Below are 19865 nucleotides of genomic sequence, written 5' to 3'. Positions count from 1 at the left end.
ACTGGTGCACTGCTTTATTCATTGCAGTAAAGATGACTGACAGGCAAAAAAATGGGGAGGTGAGCATAGCGTGTCACTCTATTTAAGTTGAATTAAAAGCAATATGTGAACCCCAGACTGTCAGCGTTTGCATCACCTGGCCCTGGAAATATCGACACGGATGTGTGTTTTGTCATCCGAGTGGAGTTTTGACACCAGTGAACCTACATTTGGAGGCAGTGCTGATGGCTTACTGTAGAATGTGATGTTCTCCAGCTCGGAATCTCTTTTAGTTTGGCTGTTTAACAGAATAATATTGGTTGGAGCCCCGTCAGATATTAAACTGGTATTACATCAGCTTCACGGCCTCAGTAGAAGACAAGTCTTTATCCGTGGCACATATCTATTACCGTATTTTCTGGACTATAAGCCGCACCTGTATATAAGCCGCATCCGCTCTATTTAAAAAAAAATAATAAAAAAAAGATATACAAGCTGCAGCCACTCTATTTAAAAAAAAAAAGATATTTTAGCCGCAGATATTTGTTGTTAGATCAGATTTTTATGATGTTAGATTAGATATTTAGATATTTCTGTTGTTAGATTAGATATTTCTGTTGTTAGATTACATATTTCTGTTGTTAAATTAGATATTTCTGTTGTTAGATTACATATTTCTGTTGTTAGATTACATATTTCTGTTGTTCGATTACATATTTCTGTTGTTAGATTAGATATTTACTACATGTACAGAAGGATTCTGAACTGTAAATGATGTACATGTTTGTACCTAAATAGATCCTTTCCTAACAGTGTCTTTTAACACGGCAGCAACTTTGCTGATTAAAACGGGACAGAACCAAGAGAAAATAACCGCTATTTATTTATCTGTTTGAAATCTGCTTCTACTTCTATCTGCTAAAGAAGAAGTAGCGTATTCTTCTTTGCATTTATTTTGTCTTAGTTTTGATTCTAATTCCGGTTACAGCGCCCCTAGTGGTGGAAGAAAAATCCACAGAATAGAACCTTTGTATAAACTGCTGGTTGAAAACCTATGAAAAAAGTAGCGGCTTATAGTCCAGAAAATACGGTATATGTTCAGCTTTTTGTGGTAATGATCGGATTGCATGATCAGTTATGACTTTATCTTTACCTTGTGCCTGTTTTCAATGTCCTACGTTTGCTTCCATTTGGAGACTCTTGCCGATTGATGTGATATGACCTTGGTTTCTTGGACCGGGTAGCTGAAAAGAGTGTGTGTGTGTGTGTGTGTGTGTGTGTGTGTGTGTGTGTGTGTGTGTGTGTGTGTGTGTGTGTGTGTGTGTGTGTGTGTGTGTGTGTGTGGTCTATAACTATCCCTCAGCTTCATTGAAGTCGACATCAACATATTCTGTTATGGTTCTTGGCTTTGGAAGTGAGAGTAAATTCAAACTACGGTCATAAAATTTGTGATATATGACGTGTACGCCGCCTGATCTGCAGCAATTAATTTCTGGAGTTCCTTTTTTTTTTTCATGTGCCTGAGCAGCTCCTCCCTCCTCCCACTTTTCTACTAATTCCTATCTCCAGGCTGATAGAGAGCAGTCTCCTTCAGTTTCCCCCTTGTTTGTTTTCCAGCAGGCAGCATGAGGAACTGTGTGACCGTCGGACGCGTCCCTCTGCGCGCGCGTGTGCATTGTTTGCCGTGGAGGTTGTTGCATCACGACCCAAATCTCTAAATCATTTTGATTACAGTGCTATTTTACTTTAATCGACTCTCATCATAATCACTGAGCTCTGTAATTCCCTTTAAATTGATTGCTTTACACAGCATGAAAAGTGCTTATCTTATATGTCTGGTTGCTGTCAAGATGCGTGATTTGTCATGCACAGTGAAATCAAAGGAGGACCAGCATGTTCCATCTGTCCTTCAACTGTATTTCAGACGTCTCTTGTCAGATTTTGTTTCGCACTGATGCCAGTGTACAGCATTCGTTCATCTTTTGGTAGTTTTTATATCTACTTAACACAATTTTAAGACATAAAAAAGGAAATCAGTATTTGCAAGTATCTTTTCCACAAGTTGATGAGGGAGTTCCAGTTATATTTAATATCACATAGTTTTCCTAGTACTTCAATTTGCATCCGTAATGTGTCATAGAGGAATTCAGTATCATAAGGAATACAAAGTGTTGTACTTTCTTCCCCCCCTTGTCTCTGTTGTGCATCACTGCTGTTACCCCAGGCCTGTGAGTGAATCTTGAGCGCCGGCGCACACTTGAAGTCACAAAAACGCACAACAACGAGTCGTGCAGGACCCGTGGTTGTCTCACCTCTCTTCTCAACATGAACCGCTCTTCCAAGGATTAGTGGTTAATCATTTAGTCCATGATGTGAGGGCTGGACTGCAGGACGCAGGTGGACTGAAAACAGGTGCGAGCACGTACAGTTATGCAGACGCTCAAAGTCGCCCGGCCACAGAAGGAGGAATTTTGATGTGGCCGCTTGCCCAGCGTGAGGTCTCCCTGTGTCTTCCTCAGTGCGGACTTGGAGCCATATGGGCTATTGAGAAGGGCAAGATAAAATGGAATAAATGGCATTTGCATGATAATGAGGTTCTTTAGGAATGCTGTCTGATTTCCCTGCTTTAGATCTTGCAGATTACGCTTTTTAGCGTCATTTATTTGTTCCCTTTGAACTCTTGTCAGGGGTTTTCCTCATCTTTCAGTCGTTGCCATATCAGCATCAGATAGGGGACTGCTAATTTTTCATTTATTAAAACTTTCCTGTGAACATCTGCTTTGCACGCTCAAACCAGGAAGAATCATTTGGACAAATAAAAGACTTAGGAAGGACCGTGCACAGAGCGAGAGGAAGAATGTCAACCTAATGGGTGTTGTTTGTCCCAGAGTGCCAGCTTGGGCCCCTGCCTGGATGCCTGTACAGCATGCTCGTGCAGGGTTGTGGGTTTCCTCAAACAGATGTCACTGTGCCTGCCTGTTAGTACTACGGAGTGGAATAGTCTAATCGCGCCTGAACCAACATCGTGGCCGATGCCAGACTCTGCTGGAACTGCCACCACCCAGAGAAGAGACAGGTCATGAGAGTGGCAGTTTTGTGGAGGCGTCTGTAGAAAAAAGGTCCATACAAGGGTCCCCTGAGGCGAGTTGTCGTGAGTAATGTCCCTGTAATCCAGCGCTCATTCCAGCACACCCATTATGCTTTGCTTACATTAGCTGCTGCTGTTTTTTTTTTTTGATTGTTTGTTAGGTTCGTTTCGGTGCAAATAGGTCAGTGGAAGAGTCTATCTGGAGCAGAATTAAATTCTCTAACCTGGATAAAGCTTTCACACCATGGGCAGTGGATAACCATGGCTCTTTTACAGATTACTTTATGGGACAGTGGTGCTGAATCCAGCGTCAATGATGATGTGTCAACATGGCATCGTTTTGAATGGGTCTGCATTTCCCTCTGCCCAATTTGAAATGGAAAATGTGCTTTCGCTTGTGTGATCACCAACAATGAGAACAAAAGCAATCCCTCCAAACTTCAACCACACGCATTACAGTATTTGTCAAATAACAGCGGACAGGCCAGACCTTTGAAACAGCCTCCTTTGACATGTTATCCCATCTCAGGCCATTAAGTAAAGCAAAAGTATGGAATTGGCTTATTGTCTTTCAGAGCAAACTGAATTATTTTGTGGCAGAGATTGCAACCACATGTGAAATCGAAATGTAACCACAGCTGAAGTCCCATTATCCCAATAAATCTACCCCTTGCATTTCATACCTTCTTTTTACACATAAAAGTGATTTCTGTGCTGTTTCATCACTGCGTCCAGATGACTTTAAGTCTGTGGTAACATCACTGATAAAAGGAAGTTTTTATCTGAACTCAGAATTTATTGGGGGGCTTTGTTGCGGCCTCATTAGCTCTCAGAGCGCTGCTTGAATGGCTTTATCTCTATTAATGTTTTCAAGTTTAATTCACATGCTTGGCCACTTTTTTAAAATCATTATCTTCTGTGATATGACTTCTTAGAAAAAAGAGATCTTGTTTTGGTGATTAAAAAGAAGAAATTTGATTTTTTTTTTTTTTTTGAAAGAAAAGGAAATGAAGAACATTTCCTTGCGACTCATTCTTTAATACGGAAATTTCAATCGAGATCTACTGTACAAAAGCTCCTCACGTCCTTTTCAGCTGCACCAAATTCAGATGAAAACCCAGATAAATGTCCAGAATTAAAGGCATAAAGAAAAGTGCATGCATATGATCTTGCATACGATTCCACAAATAGTGCTTTTAACACCACATGGCCGCGGAACATGTCTGGTTTTAGCACTAAGCTTTTAAAATGAATGAGTTAGTCAGTGTGCCTAAGCCAGTATCCCTAAGCTTTAGATGTGCTCATGTATTACTCTAACAAAAGTGGATGGCTCTCTGTACTTGGGCAAAAATTGGATAGTACGTTGTCTGCTCCTGCCATGCCAGAGAGAGCTGGCAGCAGGTTGCTGAAGCAGCAGGTTCGGAGGTGGTAATGTGTGTGTAAATTTGGACCTGAACGTACAACTTTATAAAGACACGTTGAATAAAAATTCTTTATCAGCCTGTCACCCCACAGGAGATGCCTCTTTTAGCTGAGTGTGTAGAGGAAGGTCCAGGGGATCTGGAGTTGAAACTTTAAGGATAATTACAGAGGCAGAAATAGAAAAAGGAGGTAGAGCTCTGTTGCTCTCAGTGGGTCTTACCCGGTCTCACCCCAGATGTGATTCGTGGAGCAGGTAGGGCTTTGTGCAGAGGGGGAGGGGCTCCTGGCTGGGGGCCAGTTCTGCTCCAACCTCAGATGGCTGGGTGGCTGGAGCCAGCGTCAGATGAAGGCCCTGGGGGTCATCTCTCCATCATAGTGTGCGCTGCAGAACCTCCCTCTAACTAGTGTTCTGCCCTTCAATGATGGATGGCACTTGAGGGACTGGAATTGTACTGTACGGGTCTGACATGCATTTCCTTATTTCCAGTGAGTCTCGCAGGAATGGAACCGCTCCGGCTTTAAGGCTTTCTCGCAGATATCTCAGAAGTCCCTGCAGTCCAAGGGCCTCACAAACTCAGTGAGGACTAAATCCAGCGAAACTGAAAATGTCCTCTTAAAAATAAAATGGAAAGAAGCAGTCCTTTTTTCCCCATCCCTCTTTTTTCCCCCTTGTGAAAGAATCAATTCTTAATTTGCAGTTTTGAGTTAACATGACATATCATGCAGTCAATAGTCTGCATGCCTAAAGCTAAATAAAACGACTTAAACTAGTCTTGTTTTGTTTGCCCAAGTATATTGAAATATTTTGCATTTAAGGTGGCATATCTGGCATTTTACTTTTTTTCTCTAAAGAAGGAAAAGTATTATTTTACTGAAGCTCAACATCTTTGTTCATATCTCAGGGAATACTTTAGCAAGTCAATACATATCTGCAGAGCCTTCTTAAATTGAAAGCTTATAGTTATGTCCGAGTTCTTGTTCTCAAGTCATGAGTAATTCTGACAGAATATTGTATTACAGTGCAGCTTGGTCCCAGCATGCATTTTTGTGCACTAAACTGCAGATAAATGTATTTTAATCCATCAGAATTCTCTTTTTTTGTTGAATATAAATATGACATGATTTGCTCTTTTTTCCTGTGGGTGACTCCCTTTCGGATGGCCATGTCATGTGCAAGGCCCCAACACTTGTCACTTATCTTGATGAGCTGTCGACTAGAACAGTGTCTAGCCTGGAGACGGGGTACTCATCAAACATATAGCCACCGCAGGCACGGGGAAAAAAACTAAAAAAAAAAAAACAGATGGTGAGAGAAAGCGCTTGAATAAAAAAGTAAAAAGATAAATAAGTAAACAACACAAATTTGTACTCCTGTTTTGCATCTGCTTCCCACCCTGTTGTTGTTCCTGCTTTGTTCTGGCCTCCTTACGTTTGAGTCCTCCAGTCCAGTTCGCAGCAACTGCCGCACTTCTGTAGCAGAGCCCCACGTAATGATTAAAAGGTAACAATTTTTAAGCTATAACATTTCAAAGCCATCATTTTTCCCAAAAAAAAGGGATCCAGACTGACCCAGACAGCTGCTGTGTGCTTGACCCAATTTTTATAAAGGTGCATTAAATTTTAATTTTATTATCGCATAATGCGGTTTTTGTTCTTCCCCATGTATGACATTTTGATGAAATATTTATATTAGTTTTTTAATGCTCCTATAATACACAGGGCTGCAGGTCCTGTGTATTATAGGAGCCTGTAAAGTGCAGGTTTGGTCTCCACTTGGTCAGACGTGTCCAGGAGTTCCTGTTGTACATATTCCCACCTCTCCCATGCAATTCTTCCATATCGGAGCGAATATTATTTTAATGGTGTTTATTGTGCCGAATGACTGGACCATCTTTGACAACTTCGGAGAACATAAATGTTAGCCATTCCTCACCAAATGCTCGCAGGCGATTACAACAGATCGGTTCGGACGACTCGTTGCCTGGTAAAATTAGACACTCCACCGTGTTTTTGATCCCATCTGCTATTTTCTCCTTCCCCTAATCAAAGCTGCTTGGCAGAGGGCATGGCGAGTAGAGCAGCATAGGGAGACTACTGCCGCTGCTCTGTTCTTTTTGCCTCCCTGCGACACAAAAGGCAATTTTCATATTCCATAATGTCGTAAATTTGAATCGTCCTGCTCCAAACCCATGGCTCTATTGTTCAGAGTGTTGTGAGAAAGGGAGCTTTCCGTCTGACTGCATTAGTGTGCTGACTTTCCCAGAGAATTGTCAGTCATGCAGCAACTCTCTATCAGCAGTAAATGGTCAAATAAAGCTTTGCCTCTCCAGGGTGGTTATTTAGCCGCTGCATGGGCTGCTTACATGACTTTCCAGATCGGATTTTGTGAGATTACGCTGATATTTGTCCATATCGGCCGTGGAAATGATCTACCTCCTGTGCTCGTATTATCTAAATCTGTTTGTGTATTAATTTTACCACTCTTATCTTTTTGTGTCACTTGTGCTGATGCATGCATTTTGCCTGCAATAGGTCCAAGACAGCCACAGGATGCTGATATAAATCTGCGCTTGACCACTTGCTTGGTAGTTGAAGGATATGATGTATGACCAAATGATAAAAGCTGTGATGGAACAGCCACGGCCAAAGGCGAGGTTGCCTAGCCCACAAAACATGGAAAAATGTGTCGCAAGACGGCAGACGGACTCTGTCGATGTTCTTTCCAGAATTCTGTGCAGGTTTAAGCTAATTAGATGCGAATGTTAGTTCTCCCAAGTCAGCCATGTTTCACATAGCAGCCTGTGGAGATCAAAGGCAGAATTAGCAGCGAGATAACGTTTCGATCGAAAGGGGAGGAAGAGCAACAAACAGATCGTGGAAGACATCCTTTTAACATGTCAATAAGATCAGCCGGTTAAAGATGGTGGGCATGAAACTCATTTATTGGAATGCGCTCTAGGGGAAAGTCCAGACAAGAATATAAGTTATTCTTTGATAGGTTAAGATGGAGATCATGTTTAAGGGAAAGTTTTTTTAAATTGACAAAAACAACATTTTCATTGTACGTTTATTTTAACCTTTAATATTCATCCTATATATTTAATTTGCTGTCTGTTAAAAGCAGGAGGAATTATCTTCAAGGAAATGTATCGAACATTATCAGAATGAAGACTGAGTGCTTAGGTTTTTTTTTTCTTTCAGTTTTTTTGCAAAAATCCAACATCTTGTACCTGCTACACAAGGCCACCGAGAGCTGCCATTGTGTGGAAGGGCGACAGAAAGGGCCTAAAGCAGACAGACGGCTTCAAAGGCACGGAGACAGTCAAACATGAAGACGGAGAAACCTTTGGGTGTTACAAAAGAACAGACAAGTGTCTCTTCAAGTAAATGTCAGACAACAATCACGCAATGAGTTGGGTGATAAAATGTTCTCCTGATTTATCAGAGCCAGATTTCTCATCACATCTGTCATGAAATTCTCCCCCCAAAAAAGTATTTTTGGATTTCATTTTCCTCATCGCCATCTCTACTTCCACTGTTAGCGCTGCCCCCGTTTATTAAGCTTTGCTCTTGCATGTTTTCTATGAACTAATCTGCAGAAGAACCAGACTTCTGCTGGTCACTGATACAGACATCCGCTTTCTGCAGCACAGACGAAAGGAGAGTACGACAAGCAGTTCTGCTCTAAGAAAAAGTACTTCAAACATTTTGTTTCAGGCCAAATCGTGCTTTCTTTTTCTTTCTCACCTAAGTACAAAATGTGTAATGGTAATAAAGGGTGGTAAATGTATGAATAAACACAATGCAAAACTATATTGCATCCAGTTGCAATCCTGAAGAACTGAGATTAAGTTTATACGTCCTTGAGCATTCCTAATTAGATCACCCACAAAACTTGATAGGAAATAAAAGTTTCCTATTTCAGGAATGAGACAGGAAGAGGCAAATGGGCCTAAATTTAATTGCAAAGGCAAATGTCAGTAAATGTGTGTATTTACACAGTATAGGCCTACTGTATATTAAAAACAAAAATCCGTCGTCAAGTTAAATAAACGTCCACAGTATTCCATTCACCATATTGTTGTAGCAATAAGTGACAACATATGTACTGAATATATATGAAGAACTAAGTGTTTGTTGAAACCCCTTCAGCATCCCTCCGTGTAGAATTACGCCCTTCATCAATTGCAGTACTCCCCCCAATGGAAATTTAAATGAACCCTATTAATAAAATAACTTGATTAGCCTCGAGAACAAATGCAAATTGGTGAATTTAGACTAACTCACTGATGGCTAACTAATGCTATTGCAGGTCAACATTCACCTTCAGCTTGGAAAGAAACAGGCTGGGAATCGTATCCAGGCTGCTCCAGCGCAAACTCGCAGTGCAGCTACAGTATATATTCAGATTTTTTTTCTCACTAAAGCTGTTATTTTATTTGACTAAACAGCAGGATGTAAACTGTATGTGCCAGCGCGAGTAAAAAAATGAAATAAAATAATAATTTGTCTTTTGAGAGGTGGAATAATTACAACATGCTGTGATATTCATATTACGGAATCTTTAATGTTTACAGTATAGGCATTATATATTTTTTCTTTATTTTCCAAAAGCTTTAAATCAATATTTTGTTGTGAAGCTTCAGAATGCAATTTCCCGTCAGTAATTGGCCAGCAAGCCTAACATATAGCTGTAGTGAGAGGCATGAAGTTGGTTTCCACTCATGCATTTCACAAACACCTCTGTGCACCAGCAGCGAAACGATTATATTACCCACAAAAGGAAATATATCATCATTTAGCACACTTTCCTCACAGTTCTCCACTGATGTTTTGAATTGCTTTTATCTGAAGATGCCTTGTGCATGTGTCACAGTTTGACAAAGCCTTAGTGTTGGTTGACATATCACACCGCATATCAGCTTCTCAATTGGAGGAGCTGGTGCATAGCGTGATCTGTCAGCAGGTGCTAAGGCTTTGTCAAATGCAGTGATACAAAAGGCGGTCTTCAAATAAAGGAGTTCTAATACAAAATGGTGGTTGGTGAAAGATCTGACAGGAGGTGCGCTAGCACCCACTGAAGCAGCTCCGGCATCTTTTTCCTGATGTGCCTCTGGCCGACATGTCCACCCATCAGACTTTGTCAGCAAGAGGCTCACCGGCTCACAGAGCCGGGAATTCAGATCTCACCGAGTCTGTGGGGGAAACCCTGACACTTGCGCTACAAACCAATTCTTATCCTGCCATCACCTTCTGGACAGTTTGATTGAGGATTGATTAACCTGTGTCCAACATAACATTTAACCTTCTCCACCTCAAAAGACTGAATTCCCTTTATGGCTTTTATGAAGCAAGACCGCTAGTTTTGGTTTAGTTTTTTTCTTAGAGAATAAAAAACCTAAGACAGGCTTGCCTTTCTATGACTTTTCAGCAAAAAGACGGGCTTTAGAACAAATATATACCAATTATCGACAGAACAACACCGGAGCGTAGTAATGCTTTTGTAGCGCTTTTGTTCACACATCATTTTCTGTTAAGCTGAGGTGAGAACGTTTCTTACACATTCTAATTTTGCTGGCGAGATGTTAAAGTGCACAGTGAGATGTTAGAGTGCGTGTCCGAGGCAACAAACACCCCCGTTGTTCTTCTGGCCTCCATCACAACGAACAAGGAAAATGTGCTTGTCAACACTACCCTTGTGCACATGTAGCAGGCTTCCTTCTGTTAAAGGGAAAAAAAGTACCCCTATAGAGGGGGAAAGCGAGGAAAAGAAACTATGTATGGTAGTTTCTGCTCACTGTGCTTACTGAAAGCAGTTGAAAAGAAAGGCTTGACATGTCTTAGATAAATAATTAGAAAACCCAGATTTCTTGTTGCTGTTCTTTACAAAGGACGCCAACCGCTGAATACATTCACACCCAGTTATTATACTGATTGTCACCACAGATGCTGCTGTCTGCTCAGATAGGGATATTTTGTCTTGTCCCTTTTGTTCCTAGGAACGTCTCTCGTCGTTCACGGTGCACGACTGTTTGCAGGCGGCACATAAAGACTATTTATGTCCATTCTGCTCGCCGGAACGTCAAAAGCCGTTCCTCCCCCTGTTATTCCTCTGCGAGCTGCAGGTCCCTCATATTTGTTCGCCATCGATCATATTGGTGTGGTGCACGCGCTGGAAAGCAGCCGGTGGGGAGAGGCAGCATTTGCAATCAAACAGAGAGGAGCAGTGTGAAATCTCAGGAAGAGGCAGCTTCCCCCATGCCCGTGGGCAGGGGATCAGACGATGAGGAAGCCTGCCTCAGACATTCAACACCTCCCACTGGCACCCTGATGCAAGCGGCATGCAAACCCACCCCTCACATGTATCTGTCAGCCGGCGGGTTAAGCTCTGTGTGTACCCCCACTCTGCCACTGCACCGTGGAGTGCATGTTATGCCGCTGCGAGTTGCTGATTCGGTGCTCAAGGTGGGAGACGGTAGAAGTCCCTGTTTTCTTTTTAATGATGTTGCTTTAAGCAAGCAGATAGTTCTGACCCCAATAAGAGGAAAAAGGTCCAGGTGCAATTTATCTCCAAGTCTACAGGAAAAGAATTCTGCTGTGCAAAGAGGAGGAAATGTCATTGAGTCACCGCTCTTCAGAATCAAATCACAGGCTCTCAAAGTCCGATCGGCCTCTTTCAGTCGCATAATAGTGCTGTCGTTGGTCCATCTGTTTTTTTTACTGTCCACACTGGCTCTCCATCCATGAGATGCAAGACTATAAAGTTTAAAAGGGTTTGTTCCAGAGTGTGGGCACATTTATTTCCGGTATACGTACAGCAGGTTTACAGGGTTGAGTGGGTGAGAAAATTCCAATTTTCCCACAGCGCCTTTGACCGGTCTTTAACCCGACAGTGACTTATTTGCTTCATAACGTCTACCAAATATTCAAACAATGATTATTTCAGCTCAGTGTGGGAGTATGTTTTTATTTGCAGAGCAGACAGGATTTTGCTGCCCGCTAAGTGGACTCCACTACAGATGGGTAATGGCCACGGCAAAAGGCAGGCACAGAAGTATAATTACCAGTATTGATCTATTTTGTTTTTTGTTTTTTATGTATGTGGAGAAATGGATTTGAGTGTGGCAGAAAGGTCTCTGCAAGTTGTACTTTTATGAAAGATGCATCCTTTCATAACAGGTTGTCAAAACACCCCGATTAAGCGGATCCTTGTTATTACATGTTGCAAAACTGCTCCGAGCTGATGTGCAAATGGAACTAACGCACACTAAAAGACATTAATGACTGCATTGTAGCAACGCGACAGGCTGCAGCTCACAAGACTCCTCATCTGTTAAACTGTCTTTTAAGAACTTTTTTTTTTTTCAAAGCCACCATTTTCTTAATACAATGAGAGGGAATGTGGACGACACAAACAGACAGGGTAATGGCCTACTAAAATCTCTGGTGTGAGAGCATCGATGTTCTCACTTGATGTGCGATTTGTGCTTTGGCACCAGTGGAAGAAAATGACATGTCTTTGGCATGCTTCTTGTGTATTTAGCTGTCATTGCTGATTTTCTGGCCCTTGGTGATGATAAGCAGGGTTCAAAATGTGCAATGTGCACGGTATAATTTATCATAACACGTTTGCTTTTACTTGGCATTCCTTTAAATAAGTCCATGTTATCTTCTCTGAAGCTCACAGTTAGTCAAAATTTGGCAATCACTGTTGAGTTCAAATACATCCTTTCTTTTGTAGGACTGTACAGTTAGGAGAGAAGTCCTTCTTCCATAAAACATTTGTGCAAAGAAAGGGAAGGCACATAGGTTTATAGCAATAGGACAAATATAATAATGAACACTATTGATTTCACGTAACCCCAACTCCAAACACTTCTAAAGGAGCAAAGTGAAGTACTTTTATCCCTAAAAACATAAGGGTTAGGTTACATCCCAGATAGGAAAGGATGTTTGGTGCAGACTTCTACACTTTTGTTTCATCCACATTTGGCTTTGACTGACACCATTGACTCTGGGTGAGGGTAGATGCCTACACTGCTGCTTTGGACCACACCAGGGCCTCACAACCGTTGCTATATCCCATGGCAAGGCTCGTACGACACATGCCAAAATCCGCACTGGACCCATTTCATGAACTTTGGGAGCATATCTGGCCCACACAGGTCTTTCTAATGCCATAACTGAGTCAGAAGTGCCAAATTTAACCCAGATCAGGCCTAGATGTTTCTGCTATGGTGGGAAGGGGCAGCGTGCTCGCCATCTTCATTTCTTCATACTGCCGCCCCTGGGGTAAAGTTTGGGTAGGAGCGAAAGGTCTGCTTGTATTCTCACGGAACCCAATAACACATGCACATTTAAATGGTACTTTTTTAATTCATAAAGATAGAAATATACCCAAGTGTGGCATATAAAATGCTTAAAAAAAAGGTTTTTCTCTTCCTTTTCTCTCCCACTACACTGATTTGTAGATGCAAAAGTGCACTGATTTTAAGATGGGGCCTCTTCATGAGGCGTAAACCTCCGAGAAGCCGTGGAGAGATTTTAATCAGGTGTGAAATCCTTTTGAGGTAGATGCCTACATGACTGCGCTTCTGCTTGGAAACTCGCTCCTGAAGCCGCCCCGCGACTCCTTCCGTGAACATCTTTTCCAGCATGAGCTCGTTTCACTGCCGTGATGCGTACAGACAATGCTTCCAGTTGAGCTGAGAAAATGAAACTCAACCCATCATGCATGTGGGAGCGCACGTGCACACACGCAGACACGCCGGGCTTCTCGTGTCTTGGTTTTCCGTAAGCGCCGCATTTACTTTTGTTGTTCTAAATTAAGCATAAAAGTGTAGTACATTCATTTAAAAATAATCTTTGCTCACTAGCATTGACCTGGTAAACAGGGGGAATTTTTAAGCATCGTGATATAATTAAGCACAAATAAAGGCACATCATTGCTCAATTGTGAAGAAAATGCGTTAAATAGCCCAAACATAGAGCTGATTAGGATTACAGGAACAATGAGATTAACTGCAACAATAGCTCAAGCTATGCATTCTTCATTGTCTAATTATTATTACCGTAATAAACAATGGGAGAATTGTGTATGGATTACTTGTGAAAGATAAATAGTAACAAGCAAGGATGATGCAATCAAAATAAATAATCTCAATTATGCATATTTAAAGTATTTAAATGTCTTGCTTTGTCTTATGATTGACTGAAGCCTTGGTGAACCAGATGCAGTTTTTTTCACCCTCAAAGGTTTGACATTTTCTGGGCTAATTATCTCGCCACTGGTCATGAGTACAATACTGATGATACGTCTTATAGGCTTACTGTCAAGCTGGCATTCTCTTTATTCGCTGTGCACTCTTACTACTGCCTCCACCACATCAGCGCTAATGGTTGCATCTTCCTGCAGCAACATCTCTGTGTTTGTGTGCGTGTGTGTGTGTGTGCGTGCGTGCGTGCGTGCGTGCGTGCGTGCGTGCGTGCGTGTGTAGCATTGAGCTCTCAGCCCTCTCTGTGAATACATTTGCTCTCATTCACACCCCGTCCACTAAAACAAGGCAGAGCATCCATGATAAACATGCTTCTCCACAGCGTGGACAGCCTTGCGCCTTACAGTAATGCATTTATCACAACAATCAGAACTTTATACGTCGGTGACATCACAGACATGCAGACATTAGCTGTCTGGTCCTCTCTCACGCATTGATCTGGCCTTCCCCGGCACAACTCTGAAGGGATAACAAAGATGAATTGCGTGGTATTTCCATTTAATCTGGGCTGCATGTGTGGCTTGTCAACAGGTGCAGTGCTTAGCAAGTCTGCCGGCAACCAGCTGCATGTTTGCCGTGAACAAATACATCAGTTACTGGATGCTTTTAGATGCATGGGATATAATGAGTGATAGCTTAAGCAAACATGTTTTGGAGCTTTCTCAGCTCGTACATTTAAATGGGGTCACTGGGTCATGGACCCATTTATTTAATTAGGAACAGTTGAATAAAACGCGGATGATAATCAAGGGCAGGGAACTCATTTCATGACTGTCAATCAATAGCTCATTGAGGAATGGTTTACTCCCTAAGGGATTCGTCTATGCCCTGAGTAACCAAACTGCATGTTTCTAGTATCTGTGGCTGTTTTCCGTTCTTTAAGTTTATTATTAGTTACAAGATCCAAATCACATTAAATAGTAATGAATTGCTCTTGAAAATAACAACACGGATGATGGATCACACATATATCAGACAGGGGTGATGTAGGATACCTCGAAATGACGGGCACAGCACACCATCTCTTGCATCCACACCGGTTTGTGGTCTGCACTCACAGTAGCACTCAGCACACAGTGCATAGCGACAGCTACATAGCAACTGCTCCTGACTGCTTAGCAACAGCTGCAAAGACCTCAAAAGGGCGTGGGGGGGGGGGGTGGGGGGGATTCATGGAGTGTTTCAGATGACACCATTTCTGTCCTCAAATGCCATTTTTTTCACTATTTTTCTCATGAAAATTGTACAAAAGATGTTTATGACCCTGAGAATCTCTCTGATTGTGCCCACAGACATCCGCTCCATCCCTGACGTGGCGATGACTGGAAACTGTACGACCGAGTGCAGCGAGCTGGGCCACTCAGATGCCTGCTGGATGCCCGGCCATCCCTCCCCCGTCCGCAAGACCAGGAACCCACCGAAGCTCTCCACCTTCGTGCCTTACCAGGAGAGAGGGAGCCTGGGACGCCTGGCGAACGGGAGTGCCAGAATGGGCGGCGAGGAGCACCGGCCGCGACTCCCGCCCTCCCGCAGTGCCTACTCCAACAGTGGCAATGATGCCAGTCAGGACTGCCCCTTAGAGGAGATGCCCCTGAGCGTGGCCTCTGAGTTCCAACCCATGTCCCCCTCTGCCCAAACTCCCAAACGTGAAATTTACCTGTGAGGAACATAGTCATCAGATTTGGTACACAACAGAGGAAAAGATACACCCACTTCAAAAGGAGAAGCAGGCTTACCATGTGCTGACGCCAGCAGCTGTTGTGTAGGTAACAATAGGCTGTGACTCGTTCAACCACTGGCATGAACACTTGCTTTTGTCATTTCCAAATTGAATTATTGATTCATCAGCATATTTATGAATGATACCACAGAGTTATTTGATACATTCACTCATTTATTTAATCGAAAATCTCAAAGGCTACAAATTCAGACAGACAAAACGGAAATGCAAATGGAAATAGCTACTTTAGAAGTGACTAATTATTGTTGTAGTTAGGCAAGTCCTATTCTGTGAAGTGATCTCTTGAATTTGAAAGTTGTGATCAGTGCTCTTGTGCCATGAGTAGATATAAATGAATAGACAGCCCGTCTGGCCATATCAGAAGGCATAACACTTTTGACCAAGAATCCAGTGAAATGGTCGTTCTTAATGTACAGTGCTGTAAATACATTTGAATGGTGTGTTCTACATATATTTTTGTCTGGTATAAGCTGAAAAAATGCCTCAGAATTTTAGCATATTTAAGCTTTTCTTTACCGCTGCTGTTTAAACTTGATTGAAACCATCTCCTGGAGTGGAGCTCGCTATCGTTGGAAGGCATTTATCTGCTCCACACTATCGTACACTGGCGCACACACACGCACACACACACCTTTGACCCCTAATCATAGTAGAATGGCCTTTACCTCCGCTCCCTGTAGAGCTCTGCCACCGGTGGGGGGGGGGGACTGTGTGGCAGCATTTAATCTGACATTATGTTCCACTGACTCGCAGCACTGTGACCTGCCGTTCATCATGAAAACGGTTGACTTGGCCACAGAACCCCAGGGTCACGATGACCAAGCACAGACCACTCACCGGACACATTCTGATTGGCTTTGCGCTCCGTGGCTGAGAATTTACTGGTGTGCCAGTGTAGAAAGTTCCACTCTGTTGAGACAATCAGATGGGCTTGATGTGTAACCCACAAACCGTTCCTCCACAGCTCACGGTCCTCTCCCCCTAACAAGAGTGAGAGCTGATGTAGATCTAATGAATGCCAGAGGAACTCTTTAAAGGAAAACGCACTTCTGTTGCTGAGAGCCACTGAGGAGATTGAGTACTTATGGAATTGAATATCCTGTTGATCTAAACTAGATATGCGCTCAACATTTAAATGATTAAATGATGAAATATTTTAACTATTCAGTCATAAATACACGACACAATGCACTATAATAGGTGAAATTACAATGTGGACCTAACAAAATAGATTCTAAAAACTCCATTTGTGATAAATATTAGACTTTATGTTAGTAATTGATGTTTGCAAATACAAATTTCAACATTGAGGTCAACTCCAGGATTCAGGCCCGGTTTAAGGCGCTTGTTAATTATAATTTTCTTTGTATCGAGGACAACATGCCTAATAAGTTACAAGGCATTTTTGTTCCTCTGGCTATTGAACAGAGAATAAAAATAGGCTATGCCTCGGGGATTCATTTATCTTTACAAAGATTTTCCAAGTGAATCTGAAGGATATGTCTGAAGGACACTATGTATTAGTCTGTAATTGGATCTTAATGATGACTCCACTAGCCTGCGTTACATCGTAGCACCAGTCGGCGTCTTTGATTTAAGCATCGATTTGATTAGATTTGTAGATACCTTTCACCTCTGCAGACTATTTCCATGGCGAGATTGTGTCGCTGAGTGAGGGTGGAGCAGCGTAGAATGGACATTTCCTAATTAAGGTGAGTAATGAGTCCTGAGCTGGGGCATGTGTGAGCACACCCCCGGGACGAGGCACCCACCAGATAAATGCAAATCCACCCACAGAGCTACAATCAGTTAAAAGGGGTATTTTTATCAGCACTTACCTCATCACGCCACCGCTGAAAAGAAAGCTTGGAATAATTAAAGCGAAAAACATACGGAAACTACTGGACGCGGCCATGATTACACAAGCTTGGCAAATATCCTGCCTTGAGGGGGGAAGAAAGCACATTATGCCATTTTCAGAGCCATTTAGCGACTGGAATAAAATTCAAACAACAAGCCATGATGCACTGTGATTAACCCCCCCCTCCCGCATATATATTTCGGAGCTGTCGATAGCTCTCTCACCAACTGGATGCAGCGGGTAGGATCACTGACCTGGAATTAATGACAAGTGAGAAAGATAGCAATGAGTGATAAAACCAATGTCACACAGCCTCTATCACGACTTTATCTCTCGGAATGATTGGACTTGATTTAGATTCACAACTGCTTTGCATCCAGATTTATCTCTATCTTAACCTGATTCCAGCCTACGTGTCCCTTGAGCAGATCTGGAAAGCATCCTCTGATTTGCCTCTTTGATCCCGAAGCCATGAAACACACAGAGGTAACTCTCAGCAGATAAGTCACATTTGTTGGGTGTTGGTCCAAATGGCACGACAGGAGTTTGATTTAAATTTCCTGCAAAACAAAAAACAATCTCGGGCACATTCCCTGCCCCCTCCCGCTCGATGAGTCGTATTCTTTTGCTCCGGCCAATAATGACCTCCTGCTGCTCACTTCTGCAAGAATATATCACCAAGTTTGCCCTTTCTTTTGAACTTGTGCTGAAAGAGATGTGCATACGTCTCTCTCAAACACAGAACTATTCTAAAAGGAGCTTGCGAAGCACCCAAACACACTCCAAAGTGTGATGAATAATGTTTAATTTGTACTTAACATTGATTTAATGTTCACATGAGTATCTTTTGCCTCTCTGTAGTGTGTATTGTATGGTGATCATTTCTGTGGACAGATGGACAAATTATTGTAATGAAACTGGAAAGGGATCTCTTTTTCTTTTCTTCTTCTTCTCGATGATTAAAGACTCTCGGCAAACTTGGTTATGTGGAAATATACAGAAAATCTGTTTGGTGGTATGGTGTACATAGATCTTCACAACCCCGTGTCTGCTGTTAAGCCGGCGGTGATTTTAGCATGAATTCCAAAGATGATTGGTAGAAACTGTTTACTCGTTTAATTTTCATTTTACTCTCTGAAATGTCAGTGCCGGTTCATAATCAAGAAAGGCCCTCTCCGAAACGAACTGAAATTAACTGATCATTTCATCTCTTTTTCCACCGTTCATCTAGAAACAAAGACAATTGCCTTGAAAATATGTCTTTGCAAGAAAGAATCTAGTTGTTATCCTAATTGTTGGTATATTTATATAGGATAAAAATGCTTGTGATGCCATGTTTTTGTACAGTTTTATGTACATACAAGTGAAGCTTTCTAAAAGTTCTGAGAAAAGCCAATGGCATATAAAAATTGTAACATGTTTTTCTTGAGATGTGCACATCATGCCTTGGTTGGGTTGACCTTTGCTGAGTCGGTGTGAATGTGGCCGTTCTATGCCTGCACTGTAGTCATTCACCGGCTCCCACCTCCTGAGGACTTTAACAGTTTTTATGTTTATTGTGAACAGTGGATCGTCTTATCTTACCAGTTTGTTAAACTCCTGTGTTCTGCTTCGTTCTGTTTCCGCATGTTGACAAATTCTCTTGTAATACTGTAAGTCCTCATGAACTTTGTAATAAAATCACTTCAGGGGAAAAAAAAAAAAAAAAAAGCAATACAGTCAGTGTTTTTCTTGACTCCTATTATTATTCATCACTTTTGACTGTTTAGTTGTTACATTTTTAACAGGTTTTGAAGCCTCGGAGCTACATTGTGTGAAATGTGTCTCAGCGTCGAGCTCATTAGGAGGAACTAGTATTCTCGTCATGCAGGGACCAGCATCGCGTTTCTGAGTCCACGGGCCCAAGAATGTTGAGAAAGTAGCAATACTGAGCTTGAAGTAGGAGAGTCCCAGGACCTGTGTTCAGCACTTCAACGAGGAAAACAATGCACCACAAGTACACATTCCCATCGTGCTCAGAGCTTAATACACGGTGTTTCTTCAAAGCACTGATGAGCTGCCCACTGGTGCACTGTTCGTGCAAGGCCTACTTACAAGGCAACTGTCTTGTGATGTTAATTTTGAGATGTCTATGCACGATTGCTTAAAGCCAGAGAGAACTGAATCTTTTTAATGGTAAATGAGGCGCGGTTGAAAGCATTCAAAGAAAAGAGGACCCATCCGATGCCAGGACGTTTATGCTCAGTGCATTCCTGCTGCATTGGATTTTAAGCACATGAACTGCCACTTTAATTGACCTAATCATTGTTGCACAGATACCATATTAACTATTCATGTGTGAACTGCAGTAATGTAATGTGAGTGATTAAACTATGTAAAGATCTTTTTCACAAATGGCCATCGAATGTCTAATTATGCGTTTAAATCTTAGTTACTTCTACTTTGCACCCTAGACATTTGAAGGACAGCCCTCTTTTTAGATCCACACAGGTTTGAAAA

The 19865-nt window shown here is 42.1% G+C and overlaps 1 protein-coding gene across 1 annotated transcript in view; it reads left to right on the top strand.

Moving 5' to 3' along the window:
• The window catches only part of pcdh1a (protocadherin 1a), a 101490-nt gene extending 82437 nt beyond the window's left edge, over positions 1–19053 (top strand). Inside the window, exon 5 of the mRNA XM_061740024.1 lies at positions 15057–19053. Coding sequence (XP_061596008.1) covers positions 15057–15427 — 371 coding nt within the window. The 3' untranslated portion in view covers positions 15428–19053. The remainder of the gene's footprint in view (positions 1–15056) is intronic.
• The last annotated feature ends 812 nt before the right edge of the window (positions 19054–19865 follow it).

This window comes from Cololabis saira, chromosome 14, assembly GCF_033807715.1.
Source record: "Cololabis saira isolate AMF1-May2022 chromosome 14, fColSai1.1, whole genome shotgun sequence".
NCBI lineage: Eukaryota > Metazoa > Chordata > Actinopteri > Beloniformes > Belonidae > Cololabis > Cololabis saira.
This window is presented reverse-complemented; position numbering and strand designations above follow the sequence as displayed.